This window comes from Eutrigla gurnardus (assembly GCF_963514095.1).
Source record: "Eutrigla gurnardus genome assembly, chromosome: 20".
In the NCBI taxonomy this organism is placed as follows: Eukaryota; Metazoa; Chordata; class Actinopteri; order Perciformes; family Triglidae; genus Eutrigla; species Eutrigla gurnardus.
Genome location: NC_139931.1, coordinates 3,752,343 through 3,774,496, shown reverse-complemented (window position 1 = coordinate 3,774,496; position 22,154 = coordinate 3,752,343). Strand labels below are relative to the sequence as shown.

Here is a 22,154-nt window from a genome sequence, read left to right as displayed (position 1 = left end):
TGTCTCGTGAAAAACAATACCCAAATGCTCTGGTGTATTTATCAAACAACAAGCTGAATACCAGCCAAAGGTGAGATGAATACTGCGACTGAAATCTAAGATGTGTGTGCAAAACCTAAAAGGCTGGTATTTCAAAAAATGAGGATCTTCATTTCAAATTATCATAAATGTCACATATCGGAGAGGTAAGCCCATTTCTGTTCATTTTTCTTTTAGATGTTTTTTTTCACTCGAGTCCCGACACCATTCTCAGTGTGTGAGCGGGCTTTCTCACTGGTGATAAATCATGCAAAATGACACACAACAGCAGCAGCAGCGCCGACACACCCACCACAACTACAAAAAAAAAATGGAAACCAGCCCTCAAAAGAAAGTCCGTGCCAAAAAATGAAGAATGCTTGTTGACACTGCTTGTAGATTACAGATTTAATTTCCCTTGCTCAGCCCAAAATCTATTCACAATGCTTTTCCACCTTTAGGAATATTAGATGAGGACCTGCAGTGACCCAAACGTTATGAACCTGCTGCCGCGGCTCTCTATTGAGACCGCATCTGTGATTAAAAGCTGTCTTTGTCCGCCGACAACCTTTCTGCTCTTTCCATCATGCAGGGAGACGGGCAACAGACAACACCTCCTCCCAGGCAGCGATACTGAGGCTGGGAACGCCGAACGCTGTGCAGAGGCTGATCTAAGCAGGACAAATTAAAAGGCCCACGTGTGTTGTTTTATTCATCAATTGTTTAAAGGTTCAACCCATGAACCTTCGGGCTGTATTGAACCAAATACAGCGGACTCACACATGGGATCCCTTCTTCAAGTATTCAGATGTTACTTGTTTCTTTCAGCTTCCTGAAATATGCATATCATGTATGTTTTTGATCCCACATAAAAAATCCCCCGCCTGGATGTGACGGATCTCACAAGCTACAATATGTTGTTCAGTCTACTTAATTGAATTGCGTAATTCTGCCTCTTTTTGTGTGTGTTTTGTTTGCAGGTTAAGTGAATTAATCACATGGAATTATCCTCTTCTAGTGTCAAAGGAGAAAGTAGAGAGTTTCACACAGCTCCACAATTTACAGCTCCTCATTACCTCTTTGGAGAGTTGAATATGTCTCGGCTACCAAGTCATTAAATATGTAGTCACCTTCACACTGCTCCACAGTGAGCTGCTTTGGATTTGCCCGGTGGTTCAGTGCACAAATCAAAACATAGCTCTTTCGTTTGTTTTATATCTGGATATCTAAAATATTTTTTTGCAAAATCAATTACAGGTAAATTAGCATTAGGATGGTAAAAAAAAGTGTTTAAAATGCGGATGAATCAGGACATTATAATGGTCGCCAACAAATCAACTTAATATAGCAAACCTGGATTTAATTAAAGTGTTCACTGCTTTCAAACTTAGAAAAAAGGTGATGAGAATGAAATGTGTAAATCACTTTAACTTTGTTCAAAATGATAACAAAGGCAATGCACAGGCAATTACATGTATTTGATTGAGTCTGGCTGACGCATTCATGTCGTTCATGTCATTTCATTCAGCATTCTTCCTCCACTTCCTGTCCTTGTGTGTTTTCCCGCCACTGTCTATTGTCTGCCCTGCCCCTAATTAGTTCCACCTGTTTCATTACCTGTGTACATAAGTACTTTGTTCAGTTTGTTCCCTGTTGTCAGTTTGTCTTAATGTGTAGCATTCAATCATACTTTAGTGTTTGCATTTCCTGTGATTTCTGACTTTTGGCTTCCCCCCGTTTGACTTTATGACCTTCTTCCAGTAAAGACTTTGATTGGTCTACATTCCTGTGTTGATTCCTGTCTGCACCACTGGCATGCACTGATTCCATGCTTGTATAGCCACACCCATAGGACAGACTAGTCTACTTATTCAATGACTCACATCAGAGTAAACTCAGCACAAGCCAAACATTTCAGATCTGAGTGCTCGTTCTTAATATAATAAAGATTTTTTCTTTTTAAATCAATCCTTGTGGCAGCAACACTATTCTGCTTCAAGTGGCAGTCACATTCAGTAGACTTCCGTCTCTGTGGGAACACAGACAGCTCAAGTGACAATGTCAAGGTTCCCGTTGAACTCTATCACCACTGTTTCATAATAAATACACCCAGGCATGGCAGATTCCCTTTCACAGTTTCAAGACTCTAAAACCACCATTTTCCTTGGTTTGACCAACACTGGTGGGTCTAAAAATCCATTTCAATAGGAAAAGTCATCAAATGTCAAGCTAAAAGAATGACATTTAGGGTATTTTTACTGCTGTCAAATGTCAAGACGGGTTCAATTTGACCCGAAATGTACGTACGGGTTAGGTATTTTTAAGAACTTAACCGACTACCTCAAAAATCCTTATTTTAACCCAAACCACAGACTTTTAAAGTGCTGTAACGCTGTTGCCTGAACAGCTTCTGCACCGTAGGTTTGCACAGGTGCACTGAAAGATTGTGTTGCAGAACATTTGGATGAAAAATAACTTTTCATAAGATATCATATATGAAACGCTGTTGTATCTTTCCTTGCAGACTTTTTCCAGGAGGTCATGAGTGTCATGGAGTTCGGAGGTGTGGGGTGATTTCTCCTGGGGAACACTCGGGTAGAGGCTTCAAGAAAACAAGTCCCCCATTGCCATCTGTGAAAACACATTGTTTACTATTTCCTTGATTTACTTGTCTTCTCTCCGCTTCCCCATTTTCATTCAAGAAGTGACCTGAAGTTTCAAATACGTTTCAGAGTGCATTTAATAAATTGAATTATATTTCTGTAGATCACGCTGCTGAATATCAATATTGGTTTGTGAATATATAATTTCTGGGCTTGACTGCCATGAATGCCTTCTGGCCACCCTCATCTAATGAGGTGCTGCATCACGGACCCGGCAGATAATCAGTGGCACAAATTAACAAAGTTATTTGAATTAATCAGGTGATACAGTTGTGTGGAAATACCTAAACACTAAAGGGCACGCTGCTTATGTTTCATTTACATGCATGTGTCAAGAGGCGGTTGAGACTGATTACTGCTAATGAACTCATCCACCAATATGCTCAACTGTTTAGAGGGTGATGGCCAATCTCATCAATATCCCTGCGCATAAATTCCATCTTGTAATAACTATTATATTTTCATAATTGGCCGAGTCTGGATTTCAGTCTGCACAGCAAACATGCATGGACATGGATAAACTAAGCAAGCACCTAATGAAGGTCGTTAGTAATGATTAATGATCACAAAAACAAGATTGAGGACCAAATAGTGCAGCTTAATGTGTGAGAACAATGGAAATGTGAAGCACTTAATATCTTAAGTGCCCCCGAGATGAGAGCAATTTGTTTAAAGCAAGTCTCCTTTGCTGCTAATTATTCAAATATTCTCGCTGATGAAGTGGAGATGGGATATTTCCATTTTAAAAATATAAACATTCTCAAAATGTTGCAGTGGAAACACCAAGGATAGAAATCTACAAACAGGGAACAAGCGAGTGTGAATCCCCTGCTGACCTGAATACTGAGGAATGTGAAGATGCTGAAGGGTTATTACTTATATAACATCTCATAACTTGCAAACAAAGGACAAGGTTCCACTTTCAACATGATGCAAATATGAACATTGTTCCCACATCTACTCTGAGCTATGGATATATTATTCCTCTCAATATACAATAACACTGATATGCTTAATAATTATGTACAAATGATTTTATCAGTATGTAGAGATACCGGACACACACTTCCACTAATCATCTCACTAATTACGGTTTATTTAATAAGCACAAGAGGCATGAATGTGATTCTTACGCATTTAAATGGATCCTCCGTCATTATCATGCATCATGATCATCATGTTAGCTGGAAGTTACATCAATATCGTCTAATTGGAGCATAGTTGGATTAAAAGATTACCTCAGCATGCTGTGTTTGTTTCTTCCAAAGTATTAACTTTATTACACCTTGAAGTATTAATGCCTCTGCATCAGCTTTGGGGGGAGCTTTTACTGGCTCTGGCTATTGGCTCGTGCATTCACAAGTGCAGGGTCACATAAAACAAGTAAAGCAGACGAGCTCCATCTATACTGGAGACATGGGAATAAAGAGAGACTCCTGTATTCTACAGATGGACATCGGTATAGCAGAGGCACTTAAAACAGGATATCAGTTACAGTATCTGGGATCCATGTCTTATGTTCTTATGTCTCTGCTTGTGTGTGATATGATTTAACAAAGCGTTCAAAGATTAAGCCCAAACCCCTTTAGAGAGATGCTCCAGACCTGATTTCTCGTGTGCATTTCTGGAACGCTGTGAAGAGCTGAGATGAGACGGAGTGGGATGTGTCTTTGCTTGCTTCTCTCATTTCTGTTTTCCTCTCTATTTCAATCTGCCTTCTGTCACTCAAAACCCATTCAAACCTGCAGACAAACAATGGAAATGTGGTTTGCGAAACATAAAAAAATTGGTAACCGCCTTTCATGGAGCAATATACTGGAATAAAAGGGACATTGTCGTGTGCTTTTGGGGGCGCGTGAATGGAATATCTTGCATTTCTCGACACTCGCTTGTTTTAATGTCCGCCAGTGTTGAGAGCTTGAGAATAAATGGGAGGTAGATGAGAGGAAGGTCAAGCTTAGACATCTTTTGTTGTTGTAGAGTTGGAAAGTCATTTTTCAAATTCAGAAACCTCCTGTTAGGGAAATACATGTTGTTATTAGTTCCAGTCCCCTGGAATATAGTCATAAATGCCTCTTAAATGTGTGTTATCAACACTGATCTAGGTTTTTTTTTAGATCTCAAACAAAAATCTGACATAAAACCATTCTCAAACACAAAACGTTAATGTGATTTGTTGGTCTGCGTGGGCAAGAAAGGGTAAATCACAATCTGCTAAAGCTTTCCAACAAATGTCCTGAACATGTTGTATTTTCCCATTTGGTTTGTCGTTGCCTGCATTTTAAAAACACTTAATGGAAACTAACCACAGGGGCTAATCCCGCGTGGTGTGAGTTCAACTTCCAAATGTCATGGTGAAGACTCTTTTGAGCTCTATCTGTAATACAGCACAGCACTCTAGTGGCCACAAGGGTAATAGATGTCTATGTGTGTGTGTGTGTGTGTGTGTGTGTGTGAATGTGGGGATGTGTGATTGTGGAATGTACTGAGGCGTGAAGTTGCCTTTTTGCCCCCATCCACCATATGAGCTTCTCTGATTTTACAAAGCAGGTGTGAGGAAAATGTCTCACTGATGACCTGATATGGAGGTAGTTCTTATTCAAAAGGTGTAAAGAGACTAAAATGAGCCTGGCTGATGTGTATTCGCCGCATACCGAAGAGACGTGATGAGATAAACAAACGCCAACAAATTTGAATGTGAAGATGAAACGGCGCGGCGGTGATGGAAGCTGTCTCATGCAGCAAATAAGATATTTTCATCTGGGATGAAATTTTGACACAGAGGGTCTGTGGGTGAGACAGATAGAGAGAAAGGAAGTGATTGACTAGTCACACAGACCGAAGAAAGGCTGTGTGTAAAATCGAGGACCCTCAACTCTTTTAAAAATGTGACAGTCAAAGTTTCTCAACGCTCAAATTAAGGATGCGGTTGGACGTTATTTTAACATGTTATAGCCCAAAGAAAGATCATGAAAGAACGTCATGTCTTCCTCGACAGTTTAAAAGTGCATCTGCTAAATTTAACATGTCGAACTGTCATCCAGAGTACAAACTATTTACATAACCAACGACTAAAATTAAATTCCTGCCCTCCTTTGATGCGTTATCCAAAAAGCCCCTCCCTCAACCAAGGCTACTATTGTTAACATGGCAGATGAGTTGGAAAAGGTTGGTAGCAAACAGAGCAGTGGAGAGAAAGAAAGCCTGTAATTTGAAAACCCTTCACTAATAATTATCTGTATATCTTCATATTAATCAAATTAAAAAAAGAATAATACTCCTTTTTCCAACGGTTCGAGGACCCTTGAACCCCTGAAACAGCCACTGCCGCCATCAGTGCGAGACTACTATTCATTATGCAAAACAAGTCCTCAGTGATTAAAAAAAGAAATATTACATGGAAAGATGAATAAGAAAGTCATTACACATTTTCTATAATAAAAACCTACTTGTGACCCACTGGATGAATCTGCTATGATCTAACAGCAGCTGACATTTGTGAATGTCAATGTTCAGCCAACAGTAATAATATGGAAAATGAAGGATATAAAACAATATAAAAAATCTTCACAACACATGTTATGTTCTCATGTCATAACTCATAATAAATAACTAGACCATGAGGATTCAAACTGATATGAACAAAATCTTAGTGAATAAGTTATTTAGCTTCCATGAAACTGTTCTGCTGCGTGTCATGTGATAGTAATTCATATTCACTGCAAACCAAAGTATAATGTCACACATAATTAAATATCTCAATCACCTCACTGTAGCCTTTCAAACATTAGTTCACCTGAACACACCATGACAGACTCTGAGTACCCAAGTGAGGCTGAAATGTTGTATATTGATATTTGCATTACAATTCTGTTTGGATCAAAATGATCAGTCAAGGACACAGATGGTCAGCCAGGGAGTATCGGGAGCGGTCCAACCAATTTCATACCTACCGCTGCCTACTCAGAGTGCATAACAATTCCGCTGAGCCGGCTCTATTTGACATTGTGAGTGTGTCATGTTCATCAGGATGGCTCCTTTTGGATCAGTCAGCCTGATGCAGCACTTGCAGACTTCAGTGGAGCCTCACATCCACCTGAAAAAAAAAAAAAAAAAAAAGTCAACCAAGCACTTTTGCTAACAGTGAAAATTCCTCCACTGCCTCCTCCATCGCTGTAAATGCAGATGTGATTGCGGTTGTTGGCAAATGTAGCCTAAATGTAAAATGGCCTGCTAAACTGTCCTTGTACCTTACGTATGGCATAATATAGGTCAAATGTCAGGTCATTAAACTGCTGGGCTGAAAACTGCTTTTCAGATAGTTTTCAATGCGCAGTTGTTAAAAATGTAAATATTCTATTCATACGTCCATTGCATTAATCAATCATAAGCATATTTGTACCACAACAAGCAGTCAAGAAAAGTTTCTCCGGTCCTCTCTATCAATTGTAAAGTGCTAAAAGTTAAAAAAAGAATCAAAATGAAACGCAAGACTTGATCTGCTCCTAAAATTAAAGCTCCATTGACAGTTAATTAGAAAACATCTTGCTTCTGTGGTTTCTTTGGAAGATTTATTTCTGCCACTTAATATTGATTGAAATGTACCAGGGCAGAGGATCGGCTTAATTTTAAACATAAAAACGTTCACTCTTGATAATACTTTATTCAAAGTTCAGTTGAATCATCCTCACTTGGTCACAGTCATCTCGGGGAAAATAACAGATTAAAGGAATACTTCATCCACAAAATGAGCATTTGTATATCAGTCATTTACCTTGACTTTTGCAGAAAACTCGCCTCAGGAGACTCAAAAACGGAGAAAGGTCATGATGAATTGAAGTAAATTGAGCTGCACAACAACAAAACTGATCATCCTTTTACAAAACATCTGTTTACAAACTCTCACACAACTCGTATATTGTAATCCAAGTCTCATTTATGTCATATGCTCAGTACACATGCCTCTTCACCAAAGCATTGCTATTTAATACACTTCAGACTCACACAGATGAGCAGCGTCCCTAGTCTGTTTATACAGAAGTTAATATTATATTAAGTATAATCATGCATTGTGAGCAATTCTGCAACCTTGATTACTATTTGTGAGAAAAACAAAATAAAGTGCACTTTAGTATTTTAATATTCAAGTCTCTGGCAAACTTCAGGCAAAAACAGAAAATTCCATTGTGCTTAATAAAAATGCATAAACTTTCAGTTTTTCATTACATTTTATTCGCCCCCTTGTAATGTTCTAACAAAGTACAAATTGCAAAATCATTTTCCAAATCTGCAAAATGCATATAAGAGATTTAATCAGCAGCAAATATCAAAACATGATAATTAAACATTATAATAAACATTGTAATCAGAATAAGAATAGAGTTATGTCCCAACTGCGCCGAAACATAAAACTCTAAATGTCTTGTTTCAGCTTTTCATGATGAAAAACCCTTAGATTCATTTGTTTTGAATGGAACGGCAACTAACCCGGAAGTCAGGCGCGTCTTCATCCTACGTCATCACGCATAGCCAGCTTACGTTCAACCAAACAGTAGCACACGTTTGATTTTGGTGAGCGCTGCAGATCGCTACTGAAGTTGCTGGAAGAAGAAAGCAGCAGGGTGAGAGGATTGTGTTTTATTCTACACATACACTGAACACTTAGCACTTTGTTCGTTGTCATGGCAACCGTGAACACTACAACTGGAGCTAACCGTTAGCTGTAGCTAACAGTGTAGCTAGCTAGCGTTAGCATCTTCCTCGTAGCCGAGCGTCGCCTGTGTTGAGCTTTTCTCCAAAACTTCTATCGTTAGCTGTCTGCCCAATATTATTTATCGGCTCGTATATCTTCTTTGAAGTTTATTTCCACACATTTTGCAAATAAGTAAGACCTTATTTTCTGTAAAAGTAATGTATTTAAGATCTGAAAAATACCAATAAACGTGTCTAAAAGATGTGGTATAGAGCAGTTCTTTAAATATAAAAAATACATATCTGCCTGCAGAGGTTTCCTTTACACTCATGCAGTAACGTTTAATACAACGTTAAAACATGCATACAAATACACAGGAAGAGTAAAGTCTATAATGATCAACATCCCTGCCATCATAATAAATATGTCTGGTGTTAACCTAGAGCTGAAATGATCATAGTAATAATAGGCATTTGACAGTAAATAATGAGTGGTTTCGATGCTTTTCTTTGTCATATGATAGTAAATTGATACAACAGTACATTTTGGGGTTTTGGTTGTCACAGTGGGCTCTGGGTGATTGTTATTCTGACATTTCATAGCAAAATAATGGGAAGAATAATCAATAGTGAAATACTATTTAGCAGCAACCCTGCAAATAATTGTCATGTACGTTCTCCTGCTTCCTTTTCCTCCCCAGGATCGACAAAATGACATCTACTGAGGCCATCGTCAGATCGAGACAGACGGAGAAAGAAGTCAATGGAATTTCAACACAGGTCGTCTGCACCGAGTTCAGCAATTACATATTCATAGTTCTCACTCAATATGGCAAAATGGGGACATTGATATCAGTCACACCTGACTCCAGATCTAATGACATCAGCACGCCAACGCTCTCCACCAAAGTACTGCTGGGCAAAGACGAGGTACGTTGGAAAAAATTGTTCCGATTGATATTGTATCAGTCGTGTTATAGACTTGTTCACGAGATATCAGGTGGACTTTTTGCAACACCTGGTAACTCATTTCATGCTGTGAAAGGGCAGATAAGATTGCTTCTCAATTGCCCTGGTGTGCAGGAATCAAAGTTTGCACAAGGAAATCTATTTGAGCTCTGCATTAGCATGTCATCTTAAACATCTATTCAGTGCTGGACATGAATCATCAGTAGAGAAAGGGAGTGTAATTATCTTTGACTGTACAGGTTTTATTTGAGTTTTTTCATTCTTCTAGTCTGTTTAAAATGTCAATAGTCAAGTTGAGGAAGAAAGCACAGTTACACAGACTATGAATGATCATAATTGAGTACTGTTATGTAATATAATTAAGCAATATGTCAACAGCGAGTCTTTTATCTGTGCTGTTTTCAAGTTTACTGGAATGACAGCAGCCGAGATAACCTGCGATAACCACATCAGTGGTTTGGTTGAAATCTAATCGTGTTGTGAGTCATATTGTAAGATGTGCAAACGCTGCTTACTTTGAGAAACTTCACAAAAAGAAATTACTTTTTAATGGTGTTTGCGGAATATAGGCCAATCAATAACACTGAATGGCAGTAAAGGCAAGTTATATCTATTCACCAGGAAAAGGCAATGGCACAAAATGTGATTGGTAAAGTTTTTCAGTTCAGTGTGAAATGATTATGGAAAGTGAGCTGACATCTAAAACCTGCTTGAAGAAATGTAAATAATTATATATATATATATATTAGATATGTATAATTCAATGTACACTTAAAGAAATTAAAGATTGTTGATGTACACAATATGAAATGTATAGAGGGTATAGCTGTAATTTTCTTCTGGTGTAAACATGTTACATCACATCGTTTCTCTGTGTAATTATCTAATGTCTGATTTGTTTTTCTCTCGTCAGCCACTGACACATGTTTGTGCCAAAAACCTGGCAACTTTTGTGTCACAAGAAGCTGGCAACAAACCAGTTTTACTGGGACTGGCACTCAAGGATTCCTCCATAGATACAATAAAACAAATGAAAGAGATCATCAAAAGCTGTCGGGTCTGGTAGAGAGTCAACATAATGGACATGAAGCCTGGAGGCTTACTGAGATACAGGACACCCCGATGTCACAAGGATTTTAGTATTTACTGAATGACAATGTGTGATTAAAAGAGGACCCAGATGCTTGTGCTGCAAGACAGAAAAGTGTAAATCCAATTACTTTAGCTTTGATCTTTTTATTTTGTTGAGCCAGTGAAGTTGTCTGGAAAACTTAATTTAGAGTCTCTCTGTTTGAAAAGAAGGATTTAATGCAAGCCACACAAAAACTGAAGAATGTCCATTGTCTAAGTAAATGTTTTCTCCAGTTTCATCCCATATATGTATTACTGTTTTTGTTTGTTTTGATTTTGTAACTTCATACTGTTTGTTATTTTGTGTTTTGGGAATGAACACATTCTAAATTGTTTCATGAAGAGAATTTAGAAATAAAAATGTTCTCTTCTAAAACTGTCTTTTCTTTCTCTCTTTGAAACAAATAAAGTATAGTCTATGCATCACTTTTTCTAGTAACGTGAAACTACTCAAGCATATTTGACTATTAGAGATGTTTATTTTATTTTATTTTTTTTATTTCTGATTTGTGGTTGATTGCAGTAGTCAATATATTGTCCCCCCTTTTATTAATAATTTCACACAAAAAGTTTATGACAATATAGTCTTCAATAAAAGTATTATTCATAATTGAATCACTGTACGTTTGATACAAACATTTTTTTATCAAAAATAAAATATTTAAAAAAAAAACAGGAGTGCATATAAACAAAGATATAAATATATACAATCAGCTGTTTCGTGGGGAAAAGTGACAGTTTTTCTGGTTTGGGCCGGCTCCAACGTAAGACGACGACGACGTGATGACGACATCAGCTGCAGACACGTGACCCTTTCACCTGTGCCCAACCTGTTTATCTCTGCTGCTCGCGCTCAAGGGAAGCATTCAAATCCCCGTCGTTTACACCGAAACTGGACTTTTTCCTCGGGTTTCACACGGTGAACGCTTCAGACCACGGCGGCGGTTTTTAACGTTCGTAAGTTAGCTTTGTTCGAGGTTTTTGTTTGAGTTTTTAAAACGCGCCGACTGTGCGGACTTTGACCTCGTTAGACACCTGTTTTCAAACAAGGAAGTGTCGTCCGGTTGAGCGTTGATGAAGACGACGGGCCGTTTGTAAGAGGCAGGAAATTAGGTCGTTCGGCTGTTTTTTGAAAGGTGTATTTTATTCTTCCATGTTGATCCCATAACGCCGGCGTTGTGGACAGAAGTCTACCATTCAAGCAGGATAAAGCTGCTTCCAGCTCAACGGGACACGGTGAGCTCCTTGTTGACTGTAAAGAAGGTGAATAGCAAGATTAATGGTCTTTCCCTTCCTTATACAATAGTGTATTTACTCAATTAGTATTATTTTTAATTACAATAACAAAATGTAAAAGTTGTGTGGTGTTCACATGAGCTGGCATGACATTATTGGGCAAAATCCAGTCAAAATTGTACCTGTTTGTGACTTTTTTTTTGTCTCTCTGCATCTGTTTCAGATGAATATTTCTTTACAAAACGTGGATTCATCAGCAGAAAATAATTCTATTATTCACCTGGATGCCCCCATTCTCCCAGACAAGGCAGACATCTCCAACATGACCATTATTCGAACGAGCAACGGGTCGATCATAGAAGACCAGATGTTTCTGAACACGTTGACTGCCCAGGGCCTCTCGGGGATCTTCGTCTGGTCCGCCTTGCTCATAACGTGCCACCAGGTGAGTCATTTTTTTTCCAAGTCCTCCTTCAAGAATATTTACAAAGCTTGAAATCCCTGCACCACATAGTGAGAAACAGCCTCAGAGCTGACTGAGTGACGTACATGCAAACACAGATGGTTGAGGAGTGACACACAGTGCGGTGGATTCAGTGTCTCCGCTCGAGGCGCTTCTTTTCACATTCACAGCCGGCACTTTGTCTCATCTAGTCATAATGTATTCCAGGCAGGTATCATTCTTCCTGCTTTCGCTGGCCCCGCTGCATTGTGGGAATGTTGTTCTTGGGGTCATGGGTTACTATCAGATTAAAATGGGGGCAACAACAAAAAAAATCCTTTAGCTGATTAGAGGACGATGAATGCACAGCGTGCTCTCTCCGTGCTCGGGGGGGGGGAGGTAGGGGGGGAAACAGGAAGTGTAAATGACTTGATACAGGCCACCGTTAAAACCGTCGCTTCCTGTTGCGTTTGTGAGTTACCCACTGTGCACGGATGATTGCTTATCATTATGGTTTTTATCACTCTGAGAGAGCGGTACGGCGCAGTGTATTATCAGCAGGGAAATCAATTGATATTGAGATAGTATTTACAGCGTTATAAAGTACGGGGCTGTTGCTTTCTTGTTCGCTGTGGGGTTTTAATGTTGCACAGCTGCTACAGTTCCTGGTTTTAGTCAGTGGTTGTATGAATGCATATCGCATCCTCAGGCTGGAAGTCATGCGCCTGGATCATATTTATGTTAACACAGTCATAACTGTCTCTTTTTGTAGTGTAATTAATAAAAGTTCTTCGTTACATCCTCACAAAGCATCAACATGTTGCATCCTAATGTTAAAAGTGTCCACCAAATAGCTTTCTATCGTTTTTTTGATATAGTACTTGTTTAGCCAAACACTTACCACAAGACATTTTAATTTAACTAAATAAATAACGAGTGTACCGCTGGGGAGAATGTAGCAGGTTTTTCAACAGGCATCCCCTTTCTGTCACACAAGGAGAATAAAAAGATCTGCAGGACTAGCGTTGCAATGCTGGTGGTGTTTCATCTGACGTGGCTCTGGAGGATTGCTATAGACTCTTAAATTCACTTTCTGAATACTAAACACAGAAGGACAATGACCTTAGATCCTCTTTGCTGTGAAGTCTCTGATGCTTTCCAGGCCCGGGAATATGTGAAGTGTGGCTCATTTGTCTTATTTCTTTGCAACTCGAAGCGTTCGGGATTAGCAGAATACAGTTATTGTGTCTGCGTATCATCCCTCTCATTCAGTTAAGTTATGTTGTCAGTGTGGTTCCTGTTCCTCTACCTGCTGTCAGGGCAGACGTCACACACTTAAGGCTGACCTTGATTTTATTAATTATACCATTAGTCAGCACACAACTATGCATCACTGTCAGGTCAGTGTTATGGAGCCTGGAGGGACGTAGTAGGCTTCTCCAAGCAAATGGAGGACATCAGTGTACAGTCTGCTTCACTTCCCCATGTAGAGATAGCCAAATGCATCACACACCCACCCTCACAGTAATCAGGCTTTAATGTGCAGCCTCTAACAGGCATTTAATCAAGCTGCGTAGAGCAGAGAGAGACTCTGGATGTGGTTTAGCCTGCTTCTACAAATGGAGTTTTTCAGATTTAAAAAAAATGTTCAGACCCACTGATGGTACATTTTAAATTAAAATGCAACAAAAATCATTTGAAAACTTCAAATATTGTTATTCAGCCCAAGTGTAAATGAAACTACTGCAGTGATAAGCAGATGGGCAGAAAATGAATCCGCCACAGTTTTGATAAACAATTATTATAATTTTGTGTCACTTGTGATTTTAATCTGTATATATTGGGGTTTTTGGACTGTTGGTCAAATAAAACGTGCATCAGTAATCTACAAGCAATTTGAATTACCTACAGTAAAGCCCAAAACTGATATCTTCATACTTACCCAGCCAACAGTCCAAACCTAAAAAACTATCATATAAGACAAAAAACGTCATAACAATTTTGAAACCAGAGAATAGTCTGTATTTTTGCTGAAAAATAATGTATATAATCAATTGAATTGAATTGATGTTCTTTGTTTTCCTTCCCTTCAGAGATCTATTAGTCAGCGATGTGAGTTATTACTTGGTCTGCCTCCTTATACTCAATTAGTCAACTAATGGCTCGTTAGCATCTTGGTTGCCTGAGAAAATTTTAGTTACTTAGTCATTTTTTTTTAAATGGTCTCTTTATGAAGAATGAGTCATCAGTAATTACTAGAAAATGATTGCCTTGTCTGTGGCATCATAGTCTTATTCCCTAATAAGCTGTGGTCGGTAATTAGCATTAAAGAGCTGTACGACCGCAGTCGTCTGCATAGGGACTGGGGAAATAATTTGTTTCCCGTTAAATATGCTAATTGTTTAGTTGACGAGATATGACGAGCGTTCGTCAGATATGAAGTGATTTGAGGATAAATTAAAATGGCAATATTAAAAACTATTGATGTATTTTCTGTTGCATATTGCTTGTTGAACTGTCAACGTGGATTTGAGGAAAATGCAGTTCTTCAAATGGCCACTTGAGGCTGTCTCCAAAAGCGAGTCAATCTCCATAGACTCCCATGTTAAAATTTGCTATAGTGTGTCTTTGGCTTTACTTTTTGGCTCTTCAGAAACCTATGGGTGACGTCGCAGAGACTACTCCCATGTTTTACACAATCTATTGTTGGATCGGAGGCATTGCCAGGTCATGGCAATTTCCTCACAACCTTTATGTTGCAACAGCTTTGTTTTTGATTTGTTAACATTGCTGAGATGTTTCCAACCAATCTATCAGCATCACCTGAGAGCCCTGAGGGTAGTTTAGCTGCACTTTTAAAACACATCTCCCTCTAAAAGGTGCTACAAAGTTTCCTGGTGCAACTCGGGCACATTATGTGCATCAATCTATATTCTGTGTGTCCTGCATGGGTCGTGATGGGTCGGTACGAATTCATGAACCGTTACAGCCCTACTAAAAACTAAGCCTTGTATATAAAACTAAAGGTCATGAGAAAGAATGATAATCTGATTGTCTGCCATATGCTCTGTTTATTCCGATAAATGCCGTCAGCTGCACCGCATTACTTTTATGAGGGGCCATATGGGGACATTGTAGTAGTTGTATAAATGTATTGTGTTTGTGTGTGTGGTTAAATTGGAAAAAAGTATTCACAGATTAGTAGGGGTGTAACGGTACACAAAAATCTCGGTACCTCGGTTTTGAGGTCACGGTTCGGTTCATTTTCGGTACAGTAAGAAAACAAAATGCAAAATATAAATGTGCTAGTTGTTTATTACTTTTGTGCTTTTAACAGTAGGAACATGCACTGGAGCTAGAATGCTGCTCAAAAATATAAATACAAGTATTTAAAATATTTATTTAAAAAATAAAAATAAAAATAAATAAAAATAACAGACTGTTTCTTTAAAAAAATGTCTCCATCTGATGTGCAAAATTGAACAGTTGCAACACTAAATAGTTTCAAGTTGTTGCTCAGATTAAATAACATGAATAAGGCTCAGACTGTTTTTTTAAAAACAAATCTTTTCTCCATCTGATGTGCAAAATTGAACAGGGCAGGGAGAGGCTGTTTAAATGCGGTGGGGAGCTGTGTTTGCACTAACGCTACGCTCGTCTTTCTCCTCGTTGTAGCGATGTTCACGTGGGGGTGGTGCCGTTTCAAATACGTCAACAGGTTTGACGCGTTGCCAGAAACATACCCGACCTCACATGAACAATGTCGGCAAACCGCTTTGCCGAAGTGTTCCCAAACGGGAGACCTTAATGTCGCGGGAGGGTCCTCCAACTCTGGCTTGTTGCCAACGCTAGCGGCATTAGCCATGACGTCCGCTACTACTGCTGTTTATTGTGTCGCGGTGTGCGCAACTGCGCATGTGCGGCTGCAGCATGCTCCACAAATGCGGTCCTCTACTTAATATGTCCGTATGGAAACTCGTTCGGTACGCCTCCGTTCCGAACCGAGCACCCCGTACCGAAACGGTTCAATACAAATACATGTACCGTTACACCCCTACAGATTAGTATTATCTTCTTTATTTGAAGTTAAATCTGTGCAATTTAAGGTGTGGCCACTAAGTTTATAGCTAGAATGTTTTGTAACTTAAATTATTAGCTGGGTAATCTCTTTATTCTCGTCGGCCTTGTTGCATAGCGATAGATCTTTACATGGACAGAGCAGTCGGTACAAGATCGGACGCATATTTGATTGTTTTCCATTAGCTCTAGTTGACATATCACGTTGATCACACACGTTTTATATTGCCTCAGTCAGTGTTATAGGAAAAAACATGATTGGCTTTTTTCATACATCGTGATCAGAAATGTTTTAGTTCATAACTCCATTGTTTTTCATATTCTTTGTGATGTATTTTCATTGCAGATCTATACACACCTTCGATCCTACACTGTCCCCAACGAGCAGCGCTACATCATCCGCATCCTGTTTATTGTGCCAATTTACGCCTTTGATTCCTGGCTCAGCCTGCTCTTCATCAGCAACGACCAGTACTACGTCTACTTTGACTCTGTTCGAGACTGCTACGAAGGTAAGGATCGCAAAGCACTCCCCGTTTTAAATGTATCTGCCTGATAACGTCATATTTTACATCGCTGCCGTGAAAGGAAAGGCAAGAAGCTGACTAAACCAGTTTCACACACCAGCCATTGTTCTAATGACGGTAGACCTGATTATTTCAGGTGTTACGTTTCTGGGAGGAGTTGTTTTTGGAGCTTCGAGCTTGCAATTGGGAAAACAAAAACTTTTTTTCTCTTTTTTTTCAAATGTATTTGTAATTCTGCAGTGATTTTCAAATATTATAGGAATCCTGTTCTGTACGTTGTAGTTTAATTGCCTTTTTTTTCCTCCATTCCAACTCTAATTGCTTATTTGTATCGTACGTTTTAAGACCAATGGCAAAGGTGAATCATATGCAAAATGGGTTACAAGTAATTAGAGAAAGGGGGGAAGTAGGAAATACATTATTCAGGAGATTAGTTTCCAGTTTGCAGGCCAATTTTGTGGCTGATTGATAGGTGCAGTGCATCAGAAAACAGGAAGACTGGAATACCACGACCGGCGGCTACGGCTAAAACATAATGAACCTTCTCTTGACTGGACGCCATCAGCATTAGCTTCATTTAATCCCTCTTTAAATAGCAACAAAGGATTAGGAGGAGATTTCCAAGACACAGAACCCTTGGAAGCTTCTTAATGTAAGGACTAAAACGTGTATTGTTCCAAAATCTAGGACTTTTTCTTTTTTTGTGTGTGATGTGGCTGTTTTCTCCTTTTTTTTAAAATTATTTGACCTTTTTTTTTATTCAGTTATACTTGAGACATTATTCTGCAGTTAAAGTCACGCCATGTCTGGTTACGTACTTTGCTTTCTGTTCCAGCGTTCGTCATTTACAACTTCCTGAGCCTTTCCTTTGAGTATCTGGGAGGTGAGAGCGCAATCATGTCAGAGATCCGAGGAAAGCCCATACAGTGAGTGATGTCATACCAATTCATACGTGTACATACCAGCTTAGTACTGGATTTAAAAATGCATTAAATATTATCTTCAGCTCGACTCCATATGGTTTAGTCTTCAGGGTTACAACCACAAAGGGTTCAAGGAGCATCTTGCAGCCCTTGTATTAGCATATGCTTTGAACAATGCACTGAGACAGCAGGCAATAAACAACTGCGTTGTTAATCTGTACTCTTATCCTTTATCTCTGAGCTTTTGACCAGCCTTAAACAGCCCGTGTTTTATAGCTGACTCAGCCACAGGGCTGCAGCTCTTTGCCAGGTTCTTAAGACACTGGAGACACTAATCTTGAGCCCTGATAAATGGTGGCATTGCTCAACGCCGTCCACTGGAGACGAGGCATAAATTCTACATACTAATAAAAATGTTGCACACCCTTTAGGATATCCATAGACATCAAATACCATGACTAATGGTGTAGCATGTTAAAGTTTTCATCGGCAGCATGGTAGATTACTGAGATCACATGGTTTATGTATGCACGCCATCATCGCCGTGCTCACATCTAGTTGTGTTAGCATGTTGGAAACATGGTCACGGCATTTTAGCAGCACATTAAGCCTCCTCCTTTCCTAATTAATAGTGTACAGCAATATTAGCTCCAGTATAATATGGCATGTTCCCGTTAATAAGCTAAATTAAGTGTGAACTGCTTAAATGATACACCTCTGATGTACACCGGCACTGTGGGAATTAACCAGGAAAACAGGAAATACTTTCACTCTGCAGGCAAATCCCGATTTGTTACTCAAATTCAATTTGAATATCCATCCTCAAGTGATGACGGTGTATTTGAGTGTTTTCAGCATCAGTAATCTACCTCCAAAGAAGCAAAACAAGGGCACATTAGAATAATTAGACATTATAAGTAATGAAATATTGCTTTGTTCAGTCTGATGTTTGAGTGCTCTGAACAGCATCTCGGTCCGATGCAGCCATGACCCCCCGGATTGTGAGCCGTTGTTTCTCGTTAGTATGACCCTGGGAAAGGTGAAGCAACGATAAACCAGATGTTTTACATAAAACAACAAAGTAATCTTATTTTCAAGGTACTTGAACAAGAACAGGTGAAGCAGATGCTGTTCAAATCAAATAAACAAGTATAAAGAAAGGAGCACTATTAAAATAAGAGCTACAAGCAACTACGTTTAACAAGAAGAAAAGAAAATAATAAAGCTTCACTAATTAACCTTGACATAGTGAAAGTAAACACATTTTTTTTTAAACTAAAACTGTCTCAAAGAGGTAGCCCAATTAATGTTCAAAAAGTAGTGTTTATTTCCTGTATTTTGGCAACTTTAAAATGATGGAAATAACAAAATAATAAGTACACTGATGTGGCAGATTTATCAAAATGCATGCCCCTCTCCTTTGAATACTGTCCCTAAGAAAAAGCAATTATTCTTTCCAGCACATCTGGAATTTTGTTTGAGAATGTCTTTCTCTTCGTCCTCTCCATTTCCGTCTCCATGGGGACGAGGTGTGTGAGTGAGTGTGGCTTTATTGTCGTCGGGCTATTGAACACGCCGTAGAGTGCCAGAAACCAATAACAAAAAGGACAATTTGTCATAAAGGAAACTGGGAGAGGGCAATGAAAATCAGTAGGGTTGGCAAGTAGGCTTCGGGGTGAGTTGGGACCTCATCTTCCTCTCTGCTTCTTCCAGGCTCACTCCTCCAGCAGAGCCAATCTGCCTCACCCGTTTATTTAATCCCCCCACCACCTAAACTCTAAACACCACTTAGAGAAACAATAAAATAAACAAATAATAGCTAGAAAAAATGCAATTACATATGCTGAAACCAGGGCTTCTTCAGGAAAGGCTAATCTGCTGTATTTTGTCCTCCAGTATTGTCAGAAGATGGGAGAGGGAAATATATAGGATTTATTTTGGGGGGGGATTAATAAAACCATTAATCGATTCTGAAAATAGTTGTCGATTTAAAAAAAAATGTGTATATATGAATGATGACTCAGTGTTTACTTAATAGCCCATAATTTCCTTCACAGATCAAGTTGTCTGTATGGTACCTGCTGCCTCGGCGGGATGAGCTACTCCATTGGCTTTTTAAGATTCTGCAAACAGGTGAGCATCAATTATCCCCTTATCTCTCCTCCTAGACATGCTTATTTTTGACCACGGAAATAAATAAACACCCCTTGGAAAATAAAGATGTCAAATTGTCTTCAAGAGAAGATACTGCGCTGTAAATGACCGTTCTTCTAAGATCTTCAGACTGCTTAAAAATGACAGCTGTTATAATTGGTTGTGTGCATTTCGGAGGATAACATCCAGTGGTTTAAAAAAAAAAAAAAAAGGGAAACAAAAGCATTTGAGGCCAGGTGAAAGCAGCTTGATAAGTAACACAGTGAGATGTTTTGAGCTGTCAGCGTTCCCTCCCAGTGTCTTTGGATGCTGCACCAGCTCCCAGCCTAAAGCTGATAAAAAAAAAAAATGGGAGCTGAGAGTTATGTCCTCAAAACAAAATATATGGCAAAATTATTTTTTTTATTTTTGCAGCAAAAGATAAACAGTCAATGTGGCTTCACATGAATCCTAGGTGAAGTGTTTTGAAAGGACACATCTGAAAGGGCTTGTTGGTAAAGGATATGTCTTTGTAATAACAATTACAGACGTTTTTAAAGAGATTGTACATTGTAGCATTGTGTTAAACACCCATCAGTTCTGTGGGAGTTTGCTGGATGTCAGCGCGGTTAAAGTGTTTGCCTCGAGCAAGGACTTAGCGCTGAATTATTCTGCTTTCAAAGTAGGTCAGCTTCATTAACATTCATGAACAGAAAATTTCATCAATCAATATATTGAATACTTAAGGTTATTAAGTGCTGTTTTGCAGTCAACTCCCAGGAAGTGAGGGACTAACTGGATTTGAAGTAATGATGAACTTGCTGTCAGACTTATTAATTTGTTACCATAACTGGAAAGCACTCTATGATATTGACCAGCGTTGTCACGCCAATGTGTTTGTCCTTTTGAGGGGAAAATTCAAGGTGAAATATCTGCAACAACTCACCAAAGTCAAATACTGAATCAGACAGGACTCCGATGAGATAAGATGCTGATGGGCAGGCGGCTCCTCTGCCATCAGTGTATGGATGTGTGTGAACGGGGGAATGTGGTGTAAAGTGCCTGAAAAGCGTTTTAAAAATGAAGGTAATTCACCATTTATCCAAATTTTGGGGTAAACACATTTAAATTCTTTGCACATCTTGGGGAAGCTTCAGTGTTTGATCAGATGAGGTGTTAACAAATGAACCACCGATATGGAAAAGCAGCCTGGAGTAATTGTGGTTCTTAGAGATAAGGTTAGGGGATAAGCTGCTCTTGCATCTCAAACGCTGTTTTTTTCCCCCCAATTTTAAGTCCTTTATCATATTGTCGGACACTTTATGGTTTTATTTTCCTGAAACTTGGCAAAAGTGGAATCCTGGACCCCAGGGATCATTGGGGCTGCATTCGTGCTCTACCTCACTTTACACCAGCACAAGTACATTCTTTCACTACCTTTTAATGTAATCAATTAGTAGAGGTGTTTCCCCCCTTATAGTCAATGAAATAATAATACAACAAATATATCAGAATCCAATCATCCTTCCTTGCTGTAAAACAAAATATGAAGTGTGCTTCCGTAAGCTAGACCAAGAAATAATACCCGACATCCATCCATCAGTCAATGTGCAGCTTTTAGCTTGGGGAGGTCCGTGTTGCACTACATTCTAAGAAGATCCACTCCAATTACATGTGAAGAATTTCACTTGAATTCCTCTTTAAGCTGTACACCCCTCACATGTTCCCCTTCACTGGAGAATACTCACAATACAGAAGACTTTAAAGGGAAGTGTAGCAGCAAGAATGCAGAAGCAGTTGATATAATATATAACGCTTAGATGTCATGCAGAGGTTTTATACAGAAAAGCCTCCGAGAATTGCCTCGCTGGAATTAAAGATGCAGGAGTGGACAGCAGCGCGGCGGCTGGGAGAAGAGTGTGAGGCGAGATGACACTAAAAACTATGGCCTAGTGGTCCGATGTATAGATTTTTTAATTAAACCCGTATCAATTTAGAAGGAGCAGCTTTGAGCGTCTGTATCCTAATGCACAAAGTAGAGGGGTGCTGCTGCTTAATAGGTCTCGGGAGAAATTTAAAAAGCACTTCTGTCGATAGTTGCCACCAGTGAACTATTGCGGTGAAAATTATAAACGGGAAGAAAATGCTTTGGGTCATTTAAAGCAGCGGGTTCTCTATTAGACGTTATTTAGTATTGTAATGAAAGTTTGGGAGCAAAAAGTGAGAAAAGTCAAATGTTGGAGAGTCACATGACCCTTTGACGCGGTAGAGCTGTTATTCAAGTATGTAGAATTAATTAACATATCCTCATATTTGCATTGCATTGACACTTGCTTGTAGCTTA

The 22,154-nt window shown here is 39.1% G+C and overlaps 2 protein-coding genes and 1 long non-coding RNA gene across 4 annotated transcripts in view; all 3 read left to right on the top strand.

Moving 5' to 3' along the window:
• Positions 1-1,706, top strand: part of LOC311031661 — a 30,302-nt gene extending 28,596 nt beyond the window's left edge. The window contains exon 3 of the long non-coding RNA XR_014599099.1: positions 611-1,706. This is a non-coding gene — a long non-coding RNA (uncharacterized lncRNA). The remainder of the gene's footprint in view (positions 1-610) is intronic.
• Positions 1,707-8,201: 6,495 nt separating this feature from the next.
• psmg3 (proteasome (prosome, macropain) assembly chaperone 3) lies at positions 8,202-10,900 on the top strand. The gene is made up of 3 exons (XM_084037029.1): positions 8,202-8,302; positions 9,074-9,302; positions 10,255-10,900. The coding sequence occupies exons 2-3, from the start codon at positions 9,084-9,086 to the stop codon at positions 10,405-10,407; spliced, it is 372 nt and encodes a 123-aa protein (XP_083893155.1). The 5' UTR covers positions 8,202-8,302; positions 9,074-9,083; the 3' UTR covers positions 10,408-10,900.
• Positions 10,901-11,289: 389 nt separating this feature from the next.
• The window catches only part of tmem184a (transmembrane protein 184a), a 17,630-nt gene continuing 6,765 nt past the window's right edge, over positions 11,290-22,154 (top strand). Inside the window, exons 1-5 of one of the 2 annotated variants that reach the window (XM_084038061.1) lie at positions 11,290-11,708; positions 11,932-12,153; positions 16,574-16,739; positions 17,590-17,680; positions 19,735-19,810. In XM_084038061.1, the coding sequence (XP_083894187.1) occupies positions 11,932-12,153; positions 16,574-16,739; positions 17,590-17,680; positions 19,735-19,810 (555 nt within the window). In that variant the 5' untranslated portion in view covers positions 11,290-11,708. Of the gene's footprint in view, positions 11,736-11,931; positions 12,154-16,573; positions 16,740-17,589; positions 17,681-19,734; positions 19,811-22,154 lie in introns of both variants that reach the window. The other variant, XM_084038062.1, reaches the window with a different exon arrangement.

Coding starts and splice junctions, on each gene's coding strand:
- psmg3 (XM_084037029.1), top strand. CDS start 9,084: ATGACATCTACTGAGGCCATCGTCAGATCGAGACAGACGGAGAAAGAA. Junction 9,303..10,254: donor TACTGCTGGGCAAAGACGAG/GTACGTTGGAAA, acceptor TTCTCTCGTCAG/CCACTGACACATGTTTGTGC.